The sequence below is a fragment of the Arachis duranensis genome, chromosome 1, assembly GCF_000817695.3.
Source record: "Arachis duranensis cultivar V14167 chromosome 1, aradu.V14167.gnm2.J7QH, whole genome shotgun sequence".
In the NCBI taxonomy this organism is placed as follows: domain Eukaryota; kingdom Viridiplantae; phylum Streptophyta; class Magnoliopsida; order Fabales; family Fabaceae; genus Arachis; species Arachis duranensis.
Window position 1 is genome coordinate 31,132,352 of NC_029772.3, and position 16,370 is coordinate 31,148,721.

Sequence of the window (16,370 nt, forward strand, 5' to 3'; positions counted from 1 at the left end):
CTTGTTAGGATGTTATCTTTTACAGATTAACTACGTGAACAAGGTATCATATTTAGCAGTGATGATGTAATGTATTCTGTTTGCTGCATATTTGAGAATTAGAAATAGAGTCATCTCTGCTGTTTGTAGAATTTTTAGAATATTCATCTCCGGTTTAGATGGATATGTCTATGGCTTTTTCTGAATTAAAAATAGTATGCATTCTCCCTCTTTCACAACGTTAATGTTATATACCATTTTCATTTATGGAATTAACAACATTACTATTAATATCAAGTATAAATAAAAATGTTCACATGGAAAATAAAAGAAAGCAGAAAACAAAGCATAAAAAAGCATAGTAAATTGAATTGGAAATTTCAGTACTTCATACATTGATGATCAGCTGAAGACCAAATGTAACATTAAACAGAAAGAATAAGCCTATATAAAATTAGAACAGGAAACTAACAGAGCTAATAATATATTGGAGTTATGTTCAACGAAACTAAATTAGAAGCACACTAGACATAATATTCTCCTGGATATCAAATTTCACAAAATTGTCTAGCTTTTTCACGAGCAACAGGATCCAAATCCTCCTTCCATAACGGCTTTTGTTGAGATCAAAATCTTTTACCGCAGCCTGGGTCTCTGCTGATTCAGTTGTAGAGCGAATATATCCTTTCTTTTAAAAAAACCTTGCAATGTATTGTTTAATGATGATAAATTATTTTCGATGTGCCCACTCAAACTCGCATGATGGCTTGCTTTTAATGCTTGTCTACATAGATAAAAAATATATATAGGAGCTAGCAAACAGTTTTGGAAATAGTAAAAAGGAAATAACAATATATTTTTGTTACCTTTAGATCCATTAGTATAACATCTGCATCCCATTCAAAAGAAATAGTAAAATATGGAAACCCATACCTTTGCAGATACTGCACGCTAAGTGCATATATCTCCTACAAATTTTTAACCAGACCGAATAACTATAGAGAATTATTAAATGATAACATTATGTTAAATTGGATAATAAAGCACATATAGAATATTAAAAGCAGAAACCTCTGTAATAGAATCCATTGGGGCATTAGTGTAGAATGCATGTGAGAAGGGCGACTTTTCACATATATTCGTGTGAGCATTGAGTGCTATCAGCCAAGAATGCACATTAATCTTGTTACACCAAATATTGGAGGCTACATCAAGAATCTTGTTACACCAAGTATTGGAGGCCACATCGAGTGCGTGTTGCAACGAGGAGAATGGAGAAGCAGAAGCCATCTCCGATGCAAACTTGATGCTTCCACAGCATTCAAGCAAATCGCGCTCTTCCATAGTAATCCAAGTTGAATTTTTGTTGCAAGGTCGTGCAATTGTCATTTTGTGTGACCTACGTAGCAACAAACACATCAAGATTTGAAAGCATAATTAGTAATATTTTTTATAATTAGGACAATTAATCAGATTCATATAAACAAATCAAAAATTAAAAAATTACTGGAATATACTAACAAAAAATTAGTTTTCATTCACTTCACACCCCAATTCAAATTATACTCTTTATCAAGAGTTAAAGATGGAATTCAAGACAGAATGTAAACCCGACGATGAAAATTTTTTTGCATGTTTTTTATTATTTGTATTTTTTACCTTTTTATTTTTTATTATTTATTTATGGTGGAGTTAAATTTTGATTTACATACTTAAAGAACACAGACACGAGTCATAACAATCATCACCTTCAACGCTACAATAATAATCCATCATGTATATGAAAAAAATAAGTAATTTATAAAATTTGTTTCTTTTAATACTCTTTTGTACTCTTCTAGTTTCTTTTAGTACTCTCTTGTACTCTTCATATAATTTTAAGATATATAACATTCAGCATTATTATTGTAGCATTAATTTATCTTCTAATAATTTGATCAACATTGTAGTGACTATTATATCAAATATGCATCTCAAATAGAATCAGACTTAAACTCCACCGTAAATAAATAATAAAGAGTAAAAGGATAATAAATACAAACATAACCATGATAAATAAATAGGAAAGAATAAATTATATTTGATCAGAAAGAAAAAATGTGCATAATAACAATGAAAGAAAGATTGAAATTGCAAATCATGATCCATCTAATTTTTATACTGCTAATGAACAACATAGCCACTATTTAATCAAGAAGCCAAAATTAACTACGTTTGCAGAATTGTAAATCATGAATCACATCTAAAATTAAATAATTAACATACCTTAGTAATTCTTAGTGGCAGCACTGGGAAGGAGGGAGAAGAAAGCAACTATTTGGATTCCTGAGAAAAACTGCACCTAATATTTATCTGAGGTTAATTACGGTTTAAATTTAAGAGAAAGATAAACTGCATAACAAAATTTTGAAAGGGTTGGAGGGAATGACCAAATTAAGCGCGGAATTGAAAGTGAATATCGTTTAATTTTTGTCACCGCAATTGGGTCTGTGGCAAATGAAAAAATCCATCTCAAATTGGCCACGGACAAATGAGAACGTGGAAAAACTCCGTAAAATTTGGCCACAGAGATATAATACGTTGCCATTACATACCACGGTCCATAAACTTTGCCACTGGTTATCGTTCGTGAGTACCTTCCCATTAGTAACTCCCGTGTTTTTGGTAGTGACTGACACCCCGGAAACCCCTACAAATTAGAATCTTTACATGGACGGCTCCTCAAATAAAACCAGGAGTGGAGCAGGTGTGATAATAGAAAGTAATCAAGGAACCCAAATCGAGCTCTCACTAAAGTTCGAATTCCCTGCTTCCAATAACTAGGCTGAGTATGAGGCGCTATTGGCTGGTTTGAAGCTGGCTAAAGAAGTCGAAACCCAAAAACTTGTCATCTTTAGCGATTCACAAGTTGTCACCTCACAAATAGCAGGGACCTACCAAGCCAAAGATCCTGCTATGAAAAAGTACCTAAACAAAACCAGGGAACAACTCGGGCAATTCCAGGAATATAAGATCCAACATATACCTCGGGAACAGAATGCCCGAGCTGACGCACTCTAAAAATTAGCCAGCACCAAACCAGGGGGTAATAATAGGAGCCTCATCCAGGAAGTACTGCAGAACCCGTCAATCTCGAAAGAAGAAAAAATCCTAGCCATACTAGGCCAGGATCAAGGATGGATGACTCCCACAATCAACTACCTCAAATCAGAGATACTCCCTACAGATAAGAAGGAGGCAAAGAGGTTAAAGAGGGAGTACGTTAAGACGTGTCCACCATGTCAGAAACATGCCAACTACCATATCACCCCACCAGAGGAGCTCATCAGCGTAACATCACCTTGGCCATTTGCAAAGTGGGGATTTAACCTTCTCGGGTCCTTCCCCCAATGGTCGGGACAGGTTAAGTTCTTCATTGTAGGGGTAGATTATTTCACAAAATGGATAGAGGCAGAGCCCCTAGCCAAAGCCACTGCCCAAAGAAGTCGAAAATTCCTATATAGGAATATTATCACAAGGTTTGGGATGTCTTACTCCATCACCACAAACAATGGCACCCAGTTCACAGATGCAGGCTTTAGAAAGTTGGTAGCCGACCTAAAGATAAAGCACCAATTCATATCTGTAGAACACCCACAAGCTAACGGGCAAGCAGAAGCTGCCAATAAAGTCATACTAGCTGGGTTAAAATGGAGGCTGCAGGACACAAAGGGAGCCTATGCTGAAGAGCTCCCACAAGTCTTATAGGCATATCGGACAACCCCACACTCCACCACGAAGGAATCACCCTTCCGATTGACTTATGGAATGGAGGCAATGATACCGGTAGAAGTTGAAGAAGGATCTCCTAGAACGATCCTCTACAGCGAAGAAGCTAACTCCCAACTTCAAAGGGAAAAGCTCAACCTACTCTCAGAAGTCTGAGAAAGAGCTCGGATCAGAGAAGAAGCACTAAAATACTGCATGGCTTTAAAATACAATCAAAAGGTAGTACAGCGAAGCTTCGCCAACAATGACCTCATCTTAATCCGAAATGATATCGGAACAAGTCGGCCCGGAGAGGGAAAGCTAGCAGCTAATTGGAAAGGACCCTACCGAATCACAGAGGTACTGGGAAAGGGTTACTACAAAGTGTCCGAACTCGAGGGCGGAGAGCTACCGAGATCATAGCACGCCTGCAACCTAAGAAGGTATTATAGTTAAAAGGTAATAAAAGATCTTAGGACAAAGGTGCACTCTTTTTCCTAAAAAAGGTTTTTTAATGAGGCATCAAGCCAAGATCTACAAAATTACCTATCTTAAGAAAGGGTGAAACACCCACGTGTATATATTTGCCTATTTTCTACTTTGAATAAAGTTTTTTCATATTTTCTACAAAATTCTCTTTATCAAGACGCATTAATCTGAAAACGCAAAGTTCATCGCCCGATTATAAAGCTACAGATCAGCAAAAGTGAAAACCAAATTCACTGCCCGACATGATCGACAAAGAATGAAAACTGAATTCATCAAAGATCGACTAAGCAAGGATCAAACTCTACAAAATCGGCAAAGATGAAAAGCGATAAAAACAGAATAATGCAAGAAGTTATAAAAAGTGATCCATGAATACAGGCCTGACGTGGTCTGAAACAAAAATGGATCGCTAAGAAATAACTTGGAATGGACCGACGTAAAAGAAGTCGGACCAGATCAAAGCGACAAAAAGTTATAAAAAGTAATCCCTAAAAAGAGGCCTGGCCAGCCCTAAAAAGCGGATTACTAGAAATAACTTCCAAAGGGACCGACATGAAGAGGTCGGACCAAAGCTACAAAAAGTTATAAAAAGTAAATCCGTAAAAAAGAGACCTGACAAGGTCCAAATAAAACGAATGACTAGAAATAACTTTGAAGGGACCGGTGTGATGAAGTCAGCACGACAAAGCTACAAAGAGTTATAAAAGTAATCCATAAAAAGAGATCGAATAAGATCCAAATAAAATGGATTACTAGAAATAACCTAGAATGAAGTCGACATGAAGAAGTCGGCCCAAGCCAGTTAAAAGGCAAAAGAGTTATAAAAAGTAAATCCATAAAAGAAGACCCAGCAAGGTCTAAATGGATTACTCAAAATAACTCGAAAAATTCAACAAAAGAAGTCGACAGAACAGAAGGCGTGCGCTAGAAAGGACACAACTCGACCCAAAGCAAGCCACATCCTCACTCAAAATCAATCTACAAGTATTCAAACACAAAGGGAAGCAAAAAAGAGGTCGGACAGCAAAGAGCTCCAACACTCTTAAGATTCCTAGTGGCTCCAAAAGGTTGCAAACAAACACATCAAAAGGATAAGCAAAAGCTACTATGATAAAAGGCTCAAGAGATCTCTCAAAAGTCGACCTCAGAGAGCTCGAGAAGTTACTTTGTTTTTCTAAATAAGGTTGCTAGGAAAGGCAACCAAAATATCCAAATCCAGACCACAAGTCACAAAATAGAAAGTCCAAAAGACCCACAAGTCGGGCCATCACAAGATATGAAAGTAAAACAGAAACTATAGAGGATGCAAAGACTTCTCAGTGACAGCATCTCGAGGTGAAGGAGGACGGGTCGCAAGCGGGACAGCAGCAACAGTTCCATCTGGCTGGTTCAGGATCTGAACATCAGGATCTGACTCAGGATAGCCAACTGGTACACGAAATTGTGATCTCAATGGCGCCAACAACTTAGTACACACAATTGTAATCTCAACTCTTTTTCACAACTTCGCACAACTAACCAGCAAGTGCACTGGGTCGTCCAAGTAATAAACCTTACGTGAGTAAGGGTCGATCCCACGGAGATTGTCGGCTTGAATCAAGCTATGGTCATCTTGTAAATCTCAGTCAGGCGAATTCAAATGGTTATGGAGTTTTAATAATTTAAAAGATAAATAAACAAAATAAAGATAGAGATACTTATGTAATTCATTGGTGGGAATTTCAAATAAGCATATGGAGATGCGTTGTTCCTTCTGAATCTCTGCTTTCCTACTGCCTCCATCCAATCCTTCACACTCCTTTCTATGGCAAGCTGTATGTTGGGTGTCACCGTTGTCAATGGCTACTTCCCGTCCTATCAGTAAAAATGGTCCTCTACGGTTTCTGTACGGCTAATCAACTGTCAGATTTCTCGTCTCAGATGAAAAATACCATGCACAGATATCGTATGGCTAATCAGCTGTTGGTTCTCGATCGTGTAGGAATAGGATTTACTATCCTTTTGCGTCTGTCACTAAGCCCTACAGTCGCGAGTTTGAAGCTCGTCACAGTCATCCCATCCCAGATCCTACTCAGAATACCACAGACAAGGTTTAGACTTTCCGAATCTCAAGAATGCTGCCAATTGATTCTAGCCTATACCACGAAGACTCTAATCTTGAATTCAGATGCCCCATTGTCAGAGGGGAGTTGATGTGAATCGTTGATTAGAAACCCAAGAGATATACATTCAAGCTTATTTCCATATAGAACGGAAGTGGTTATCAATCACGCATTCATAAGTGAGAATGGTGATGAGTGTCACATAATCATCACATTCATCATGTTCTTGTGTGCGAATGAATATCTTAGAATAAGAATAAGCATGAATTGAATAGAAGAACAATAGTACTTTGCATTAATACTTGAGGAACAGCAGAGCTCCACACATTAATCTATGATGTGTAGAAACTCCACCATTGAAAATACTAAGTGAAAATAGGGTAGGCATGACCGAATGGCCAGCCTCCCAAAACGTGAACAATGGTCCAGAGATGTTCCAAAAGCTAATCCAAAGATGTAAGATCCAAGATGTTTAATACAATAGAAAAAGTTCTATTTATACTAAACTAGTTACTAGGGTTACAGAAATAGGTAAATGATGCAGAAATTCACTTTCGGGCCCACTTGGTGTGTGCTTGGGCTGAGCATTGAAGCTTTCATGTGTAGAAACCTTCCTTGGAGTTAAACGTCAGTTTGTAACTTGTTTCTGGCGCTTGACTCTGGCATGCAACTTGTTTCTGGTGTTTAACGCCAGAATAGGGCAAAAAGCTGGCATTGAACGCCAGTTTGCATCATCTAAACTCGGGCAAAGTATGGACTATTATATATTTCTGGAAAGCCTTGGATGCCTAATTTCCAACGCAATTGAGAGCACCCCATTTGGATTTCTGTAGCTCCAAAAATTCCATTTTGAGTGCAGAAAGGTCAGAATCCAACAGCATCAGCAGTCCTTTTTCAGCCTCTGAATCAGATTTTTGCTCAGGTCCCTCAATTTCAGCCAGAAAATACCTGAAATCACAGAAAAACACACAAACTCATAGTAAAATCTAGAAATGTGAATTTTGCTTAAAAACTAATAAAAATAAACTAAAAAGTGAATAAAACATACTAAAAACTATATAAAAACAATGCCAAAAGGCGTATAAATTATCCGCTCATCACCAACCTTAGTGGTAGGAGCCGAAGAACCCGGGGCAGCAGGAGCTTTGGCAGAAGGCACAGGAAGCAGATTTACATCGTCGTCATCATCATCCGGGGCAGGGACAATCTTACCGTCCTCTATAATATTGTCTAAATTGAAGAGAGACAGGTCGAGCTCGAGAGCAAGAACTCGAACCTGAGACTTCAGATTCTCATAAGCAACAGTTACACTGCTCACAAGATGACCTTGGAGCTCGGCATAATCAGATAGAGCTGACTCCAAACTCTCCCGAAACTCTACCATCTCCCTATAGGTCCGGACGTAGCTATCCTTGTGCTTCTGGGCCATCTCATCAGACAGATCCACCAGAGCCTTAGCCGCCGTAGCCTGAGTCTTCTCACCCTCCAACTCTTTCTCCAACTTCGCCACCTTCACCTTAAGTTCCTCTTTCAAACCTTTGATCCTATCATATTCTGACTTAACCTCCTCCATGAAAGCCTTTGTTGTATGCACTGGAACATCCTGAGCAGTCCGGAACAAGGCCACTCCCATGTGCGCCATTTTAACACTGTTTCGAGTGATGAATTCTAGATGATGAAGAATGGATATATCATCCGTAGGCACAATACCATAAGGAGCAATTTAGTGATCGACAAACCCCACAGCATCAAAATCAGGGGCATCAAGGTTAAAAGGTTCAACGGTCTTTTATTTTTTCGATGGCGGGCCAGTAGTGTGACAAGAGGTAGCAGCAGCACTTTGAAGAGGAATAGCTGAATGAACTGGAGGAGTAGGAACAACCCTTCTCGGCCCAGACGTGTCCGAGATGGGCTTCTTAGGAGGAACCTGAGAATATCCACTCTCCCCGGCCTTGGCCGAGATGTTCAAAGCAGCTGTAGCTTTTTTCGCCTTCTTAAAGGCCTTCATGGAGTCATTATTTTTAATCATCTCTGAAAATACACAGCAAGAAACTAAGTTATAAAGGGGAAAAGAAATCAACAAGAAACAAACAAAGCAACACAGGAAAGAAATCGGTCACTACCAAGCTCAGCTCAGAGAAGCGAGGGATCCCCTAAAAACTTTTTAGTATCAAGATAAGGAGGTTGTCCCCAGTTCTCCTCCAACACATTAACAAAGGCCTGTTCGCCCTCGTTCAACATCTCCCACGAATACCTCAACACCACAACATTCTTTTGCCACTCTAAAGGAAAGGTTGGCTCATCATTCTCATCCAGAAAAAGGGGCCGAGCTCCTTCAACAGCTCGGACCTTAAAGAAATAATTTTTGAAGTCTCGGAAAGACTCATCATACATTGAAAATACCTTTTTTCCTTGGGCAGACCGAAAAGAAACCCAGGAAGCTTTCTTTTTGGCAGAAATTCCAGGTTTGGTCAAAACAAAAAGGTAAAGAAAGAGAGTTTGAGAAGGCTGGACACCTAATTCACGGTATAACAATTGAAAAATCTTTATAAAACCCCAAGAATTTAAGTGGAGTTAGGACGGGGCTACGTTACAAGACCACAAAAGGTTGGTCTCGAAAGGAGTGAAAGGAAGGGTGATATTCATTTGACTAAAAAAGAAGTCGTACGCATAGAAAAAGGGACAGTCTCCAACAACTCGAGTAGAAAAATAAACTCTCTCTTCAAAAGTAGGGGATACAAGCTCATAATTCTTTTCATCACTGCCATTACTACAAATCCTATGAAACTTCCTAAGCTGCTCACAAAATTCAGAATCAACCAGTGAAACACACATAAGAACCATAGAATCCACCCAGTCGGCCATGCCATCAGGGACCTGGGAGGATGTTTCGACAGTATTTTTGCGAGAAGACATGAGATCAACTAGTCCTACAACAAGAAAAAGAAAAAACTGGATTACTACCAAAACAACTCATGAAAATAAGGTAACAAATCGGACAACAAAATTAAACAGCAAGTAGCAGACTCAGCGGTAAAAGAGAAAGCCCAGGACTCACACCAAAGTCCAGGGGCACCCTTTGGAGGCAGCAATGAAGTAAGGACTAAAACTTACGTCTCGACACCCCTCAAACTGGAAAAAAACTCTCCTTTGACAGCAACACTCCACAAAGAAAAGTTACAAAGTCACAGCAAAACCATCAAAAGCTACGAGCTTTTTCCCAAATTTATCAGCAAAGAGTTCTTTCAGACTCAAAGAAACCATCAACATTGACAACAGATAAGAGGCACAAGACAAAGCAAACTATCAGCATCAAACAGACCATGCAAGAAATCATAAATAGGTGCAACCTTTCTCAGAGTCAAACAGGGAAATCATCAAAAGGCACAAATCAGAGATAAGATCAACGTGCAAAACCCTAACTAGCAGGGAACACGAAAAGCCATAGAAACCCCCCAAAACGCACAACTGATCAAAATACGCAACAAATACAGAAAAGATTCAAGCTTTCCATACACAACACCAAGATCAAAACTTTTCAAACATGGAACGAGCGCGGAAAAAAGAGAAAGAAAGACCAACCTGTAAAGTGAGAAAGCAAGGAAGACGAAAGCAAACAACGAACCCACACCCAACGATCGTGAAGACGTAGAACCTGGGAAGTCACAGACAAGCCAAAGAACGCAAGTACAAAAAGGTAAAAGTGGAGTCACGGTGAGCAAGAAAAAGAAGAAACTGAAGGGAGAAAGTCTTTTGGAAAAATTCAAAATGAAAGCAAAGAGGGAAGCAAAGGAAATGGCGAGGAGAGAGGTTAATAAGCATTTAAAACCCCCGCACATTCCCAAGGCAATGCAAAAACGCGCGCTACAAGGAGAAAACGTTCCGCATTTAAAGCTACCAGATCGAAGTTCTACAAAAACAAATCCAACAAAAATGCTCGAGCTCGACTTCTCCGAAAAAGATCGAGGTCTAAAGGACTCATCCTTTAAAAAAGATTGAACTCAAGCAGGGGCACTGTTCATGCCCTGGGTCGAGCTATACGACCCGGGCTGATCAACGACAAATCGACCGACCTGTTCATACTAGGACTACCCGACCTCTTTACGAAAGAGGTCGGCCAAACCGCTACAGAGGCCCAAGAAGGCCCAAAAAAGAGGAACACGACCCAAATCTAAAGGCAGCCCGAAGCCTAAAAAGATAAAGGCGGTTCCCTTGAAGATAAGATAACTTCACTCAAAGATAAGATATGATAACTATCTTATCCCAAAGAAAGATCATTCTACACTATTATAAATACACTGGAGCACCCAGGTATAACTCATACTCTGATTCTACTAAAAACCTGCTTAATACCCTTGCTAACTTAAGTATCGGAGTCCCTTGCAGGTACCACCACCCTCCGGTGACGAAGGATCAGCACCGCCACCAAAGTCCAACATGTCAGACACGGCGGCTCCAGCCACCATTATCAAGTCAAACATAACAGCTCCGACCAGTACAAAAGATCTCGTCCGAGATTGACCAATAGTTTCAGATAACCCTTGGAACACCATGCATATGCAAAAAAGTAAGGTCATGCGTATGCATGACCCACACGTACGCACGAATTGCATTTTCTGAAATGAAACTTTTTCGTGCGCGTTTTGCACGTACACAGAAAAAGGGATTCATGTTTATGCACGAGGCATGCCTACTCATGATTACCATGTTTTTCAAGAAATACTATTTCAACTCTTTTTGCCTATCCAACTTGCTTTTTCACCTCTGTAATCCCTGTTTTAGAACAAGCGAGAGTGTACTGAATGTGGTATTCACAGTACTCGGTATGACTTCCAGTCTTCTTGTGTTTGGTCGGACGGGGTGGTGGAATTTTCTTTGTGTAGCATATTTCTTTATAGACGTCCACTAGGGAGACCCTAAGAGGGGGTGTAGTTGGGTACTTTTGAGATTTCACCGTGCTCAGATCCTTTTTTCTCTTGGATTCTCGTTCTCTATCCTGAGGTGAATAGGGCGGGTTGGACTTCAAAGGAGGCTCTCTTAGTTGGTAGTTTTCTTCCATGTTAATGTATTTTTCTGTCCTTTCTTGTACTTCATTTAAAGAGGACGGATGTCGCTTGGATATGGACTGGCTAAATGGCTCTTCTTTCAAGCTGTTGACCAAACCCATAATCGCCGCTTCAGTTGGTACGTTCTGGATTTCCAGGCAAGCTTTGTTGATCCTTTTCATATAGTCCCGAAAAATTTCCTTGTCTCCTTGTTTTATTCCTAACAAGCTCAGGACATGCTTTGTTTTCTCCTTTTGAATGGAAAATCTAGTCAGGAATTTCTTAGCCAAATCATCGAAACTAGTGACTGACCTGGAGGTAGGCCGTCAAACCACTTCATCGCAGCCTTTGTTAAGGTGGTAGGGAAGCCTTTGCAACGAGTTGCATCAGAAGCATCGGCCAAATACATTCTGCTTCTAAAGTTACCCAGGTGATGGCCCGAGTTGGACGTCCCGTCGTAGAGGTCCATATCCAATGACTTGAAGCTTCTGGGAACCTTAGCCTTCATGACTTCTTCTGTGAACGGATCTTGCCCCCCTAAGGGACTTTCGTCCCACCCTGACCTTGTGGTCCGGGTTCTGAGGTTGGTTCCCATCTTTTGGAGTTTTTCTTTTATCTCCCTACGTCGCCTTACTTCTTTTCTCAATTTCTGTTCGACCTCTTGCTGTTGCTCAACCTCGCAGATGCGTGAGCATCTTTCCTATCTTTTTCTAGTGAATTTGCATCTAATTTGTTGAGTTTAATAAAGAATTAATTATCTTTTAGCCAATATGGATGCTACTTTGAGTCTTTTGCAATTTTATTTATTTTAGGTAGCATTCGGCTGGATTTGGTGGAGTTTCTGCAGCACAAGAATCAAAGGAGATGGTAGCGAAGAGCGACGTGTACGCGTGACTAACACGTACGCGTGATTTGGAGCTTTCCACGACGACGCGTGCGTGTGACTGACACGTACACGTGATTTGAAGAATTGCACAGCGACGTGTGCGCATGACCAACGCGTCCGTGTGACTTGCGAAAAAGACCATCGACGCATACGTGTGACTGACGCGTACGCGTGACATGCGCCACGTGCAGAAAACATAGAAATCGCTGGGGTGATTTCTGGGCCCCATTTTAGCACTCAATTTAGGCGCGGATCCAGTGGAGCCAAGTGGTCCCCACGTTACAAGACGCAGAATAATTAGTTAATTCTGATTTAAATTCAAATTTGATTTTAAAATAGAAAAATATATTATCTTAATTTTAGATATTAATTTTAAATTAATTAGGATTAGTTATAAAAAAGGGGAGACTTCTCTTCATTGGAGGAGGTTCCATTAGGGGATTCCATTAGGGAATTCTATACAAATTTACAATCCGCATTCCATGAGCAACTAAACCTCCATTGTTAAGGTTAGGAGCTCTGTCTATTTGTATGGATTGATTCATTTGCTCTTTCTAATTTAATTCATATTTTGATTTATATTTCAATAATTGTTTTCGTTCTTTATTTTATGAATTTGGGTGGAACGGAAGTATATATTATCCTGAATTTCTAATTGTTTGTATTTAACGGGATACGTGACATATAATCCCCTTATTTTTGGATAATTAGGATTCTTGTGGCATATAAACTGGAATTTGATCATCACCTTCTAATTGGAATTAATTGACCAAGGAATTGGTAGTTAATAAATTTTAGAGGAGACTAGGAATGTCTAAGGAATTAGGGTCTAGTCACATATAGTTTGCCATGAATTAAATCTTACATGATTAAAATAGTTAGTAAGAAAAGTTAATCCGGAAAAATAGATAACTCTGAAACTTTAACTGTTTTCTCCATATTTTATTCCCAACTTATTTATTTGTCTATCCTTTTGATATTCTGAGTTCGAACTTAAACCTTTTGAATATCTCAAAACCCTTTGCTGCTTGCCTAACTAAGCCAATCAATCAATCATTTTTGCTTGATCCATCAATCCTCGTGGGATTGACCCTTACTCACGTAAGGTATTACTTGGTACGACCCGGTGCACTTGCCGGTTAGTCTGTGATTAGAAACACCGCACCAAATTTTTGGCGCCGTTGCTGGGGATTGACTGTGATTAACAACTATTAGTTGTTTGATTGCTTAGATTAGGCGTTTTATTTTTAATTTTATTTATATTTTGCTTTAAAATTTTTCAAAAAAATTATTTTTATTTATTTTATTTAAATTTTTTTCTCTTAATTTTTGAAATTAAGTTTAGTGTTCCCGTAGTTATTTTTTCAAAAAAAATAGTAATAATAATATTTTTTTAAAATCCTAGTATCTTTCTGTGTTTAATTTTTTAATTTATAGTTCACTTCTTTTCATTTATTTTCAAATTTTTTTCTTCTTATTTTATTCCTTTTCAAAAAAAATAAATAAATAAAATAAATTTCTGTTCTGTCTTCTTTGCTTTTCTGTTTACCACATGGTGCGTTTAATCCTTTTTGGTATTTTGTGCTAAGAAAAAATAATGGAGAGAGATCACATGGGTTACTACTCACACCCAAGTAGTGATTTATATTATGGTGGATGGAGGAACTATCCAAATTTTGGTTGGCAAAGTCAAAACCAAAGAAACTTCAATGCTCCATGTTCCAACTATCAAGAGCCACCACCTCCATATTCATATCAAGAACCATCACCTTTCTATCCATATCAAGAACCGTCATCTTTCTACCCATATCAAGAGCCACCATCTCCCTATTCATACCAAGAACCATCCTCTTTTTACACTTATCAAGAACCATCATCTCCTTCTTATGCATATCAAGAGCCACCATCTCCTTATTCATCTCAAATACCATCAGATCTTGAGCTTCTCATGAAAGAATTCCTACATGATATAAAGACAAGTGTAAAAAATGTAGAAAAATATGTGCAGACAATGATCAAGAACCAGGAAGAGTAACAAGCAAATTCCTTCCCAAGAGATACATTGCAAGATCCTATGGAAGAAATTGAGGAAACCAATCAAAGGAGTTTATACTCCAGTGAATTAGAGAATTTTCCACCCTCACATATGGAAGAAGAGGAAGATGCATAACCTCTCATGCCCTTGGTAAGCAACGAAGAAGAGATTGAATTAGAAGAAAGCTACCAAGAGGAAGAGGTTGAAATTGAGGAAGCTTGCAAAGAGGTAAAAGAATTCAAAGAAGAACACAAGGGAGTGGAGCTTACAAGACCTCTTCCAAAGCCATCACCATCCAATACAACATTCAAGTGGGTAAAAGTCCTATCCTTAACCTTTACTTTCCCACTTGAATATGGGCTACTGGAGACGGATGGTCAACTTAGAGCTCTTTGTGACATTAAGAGTAAGAGGAAGATGGTTAGTGGCAAGAGTTGTCAAGCAAGGTTCAATATGGTTGCATGCTCCAAATTGAAATGCAAGGATTGGTGTAGAGCTAAATTGAATGGGTCTAGAAGGTTGTTTGCATGTCTCTGTGAGAATTCAGAACACTTGCCACCTGGTGGGAACAATGGTAATCCACAAGAAGACGGGTGTAAAAGCAAGGTTTGGGACCCTGGAATTCATTTCCACAATCAACACTCTTGGGGCCTTGTCACTTGCTACAACTTGCTCGAAGGCGTTATGCGCCTAATTAGGATTCTTGTGGCATATAAACTGAAATTTGATCATCACCTTCTAATTAGAATTAATTGACCAAGGAATTGGCAGTTAATGAATTTTAGAGGAGATTAGAAAGGTCTAAGGAATTAGGGTCTAGTCACATATAGTTTGCCATGAATTAAATCTTGCATGATTAAAATAGTTAGTAAGAAAAGTTAATCCAGAAAAATAGATAACTCTGAAACCTTAACTGTTTTCTCCATATTTTATTCCCAACTTATTTATTTGTCTATCCTTTTGATATTCTGAGTTCGAACTTAAACCTTTTGAATATCTCAAAACCCTTTTCTACTTGCCTAACTAAGCCAATCAATCAATCATTGTTGCTTGATCCATCAATCCTCGTGGGATCAACCCTTACTCACGTAAGGTATTACTTGGTATGACCCGGTGCACTTGCCGATTAGTCTGTGGTTAGAAACACCGCACCACTCGCGTTCGAGTTGTCTCAAGCGGTCTTGTTGTCCGTGGACCATGCTCAGTATTTCCATTGCTGGGGTGTTTTTCCCCTTCGGGATGGCGTGCGTCGGAGTGAGATTTCTTCGGATGAGGATTTTCGGAGGGTGTCTCCCCGTGGGGTTCCTGCGTGCGTGGTGGTGGAGGGGGAAGCACGACGATATGATCATCCGTCTGTGCTCCTTCCTCAGGTACGGATGCAATGTGTCCATTGTTTAGTTGGTTGTCCGCCATGGTTTTGGGATGACTTCCAAGTCCTCGACAACGGTGCCAATATTTCGAGAGTTACCTGAAACGTCGGGTCGAGTCTGAACGTGAGGCTCAGGCTCTTTTGTAAGGCAGTGTCCGACTTGTTTGGTGTCGAGGTGCCGCCTGTCCAAGTTACTCATGAGGAGGTGGGGGTGGTACCTGCAAGAGACTCTGATACTTAAGTTAGTAAGGGTTTTAGGCAGGTTTTTAGTAGATTAGAACGTGAGTTATACCTGGGGTTGCTAGTGTATTTATAGTAGAATTTGATGACCTTTCTGGGGGCGATAATCTTATCTTATCTCGTATCTTGGGAGTTTGTTGAGATCTTATCTTTTTATTCACTACTTTCTAGAAGCAGTGACCTTGCTGCGTTAGGTGCCGGGAGCCTTGGGCTCCTTAGTTGGTAACCGACCTCTTCTAAGAGGTCAGCTAGGTTTGGAGGGTCGTCCTCTAGAGTCGACCCTTTCATCTTTGTAGGACACAACATCGTTCCCGAATTAAGATATGAACAAATAGTTTACTCTTTTTAAAATTTAAATTTCACATCTTTTAGTTAAATTATAAATTATTTATCATTTCAACTAATTTAATTTTTATATTTTATATATAATTAATAAATATAAGAGGGAAACAATAGCCATTTTAATGTTTATTGATAC

The 16,370-nt window shown here is 39.2% G+C and overlaps 1 protein-coding gene across 1 annotated transcript; it reads right to left on the minus strand.

Annotated features, from left to right (window-relative positions):
• Positions 1–487: 487 nt before the first annotated feature.
• Positions 488–1,323, minus strand: LOC107484073 (uric acid degradation bifunctional protein TTL-like). The gene is made up of 3 exons (XM_016104685.1): positions 1,051–1,323; positions 846–947; positions 488–667 (listed from the first exon to the last, which is right to left on the minus strand). The coding sequence occupies exons 1-3, from the start codon at positions 1,321–1,323 to the stop codon at positions 488–490; spliced, it is 555 nt and encodes a 184-aa protein (XP_015960171.1).
• Between the last annotated feature and the right edge of the window lie 15,047 nt (positions 1,324–16,370).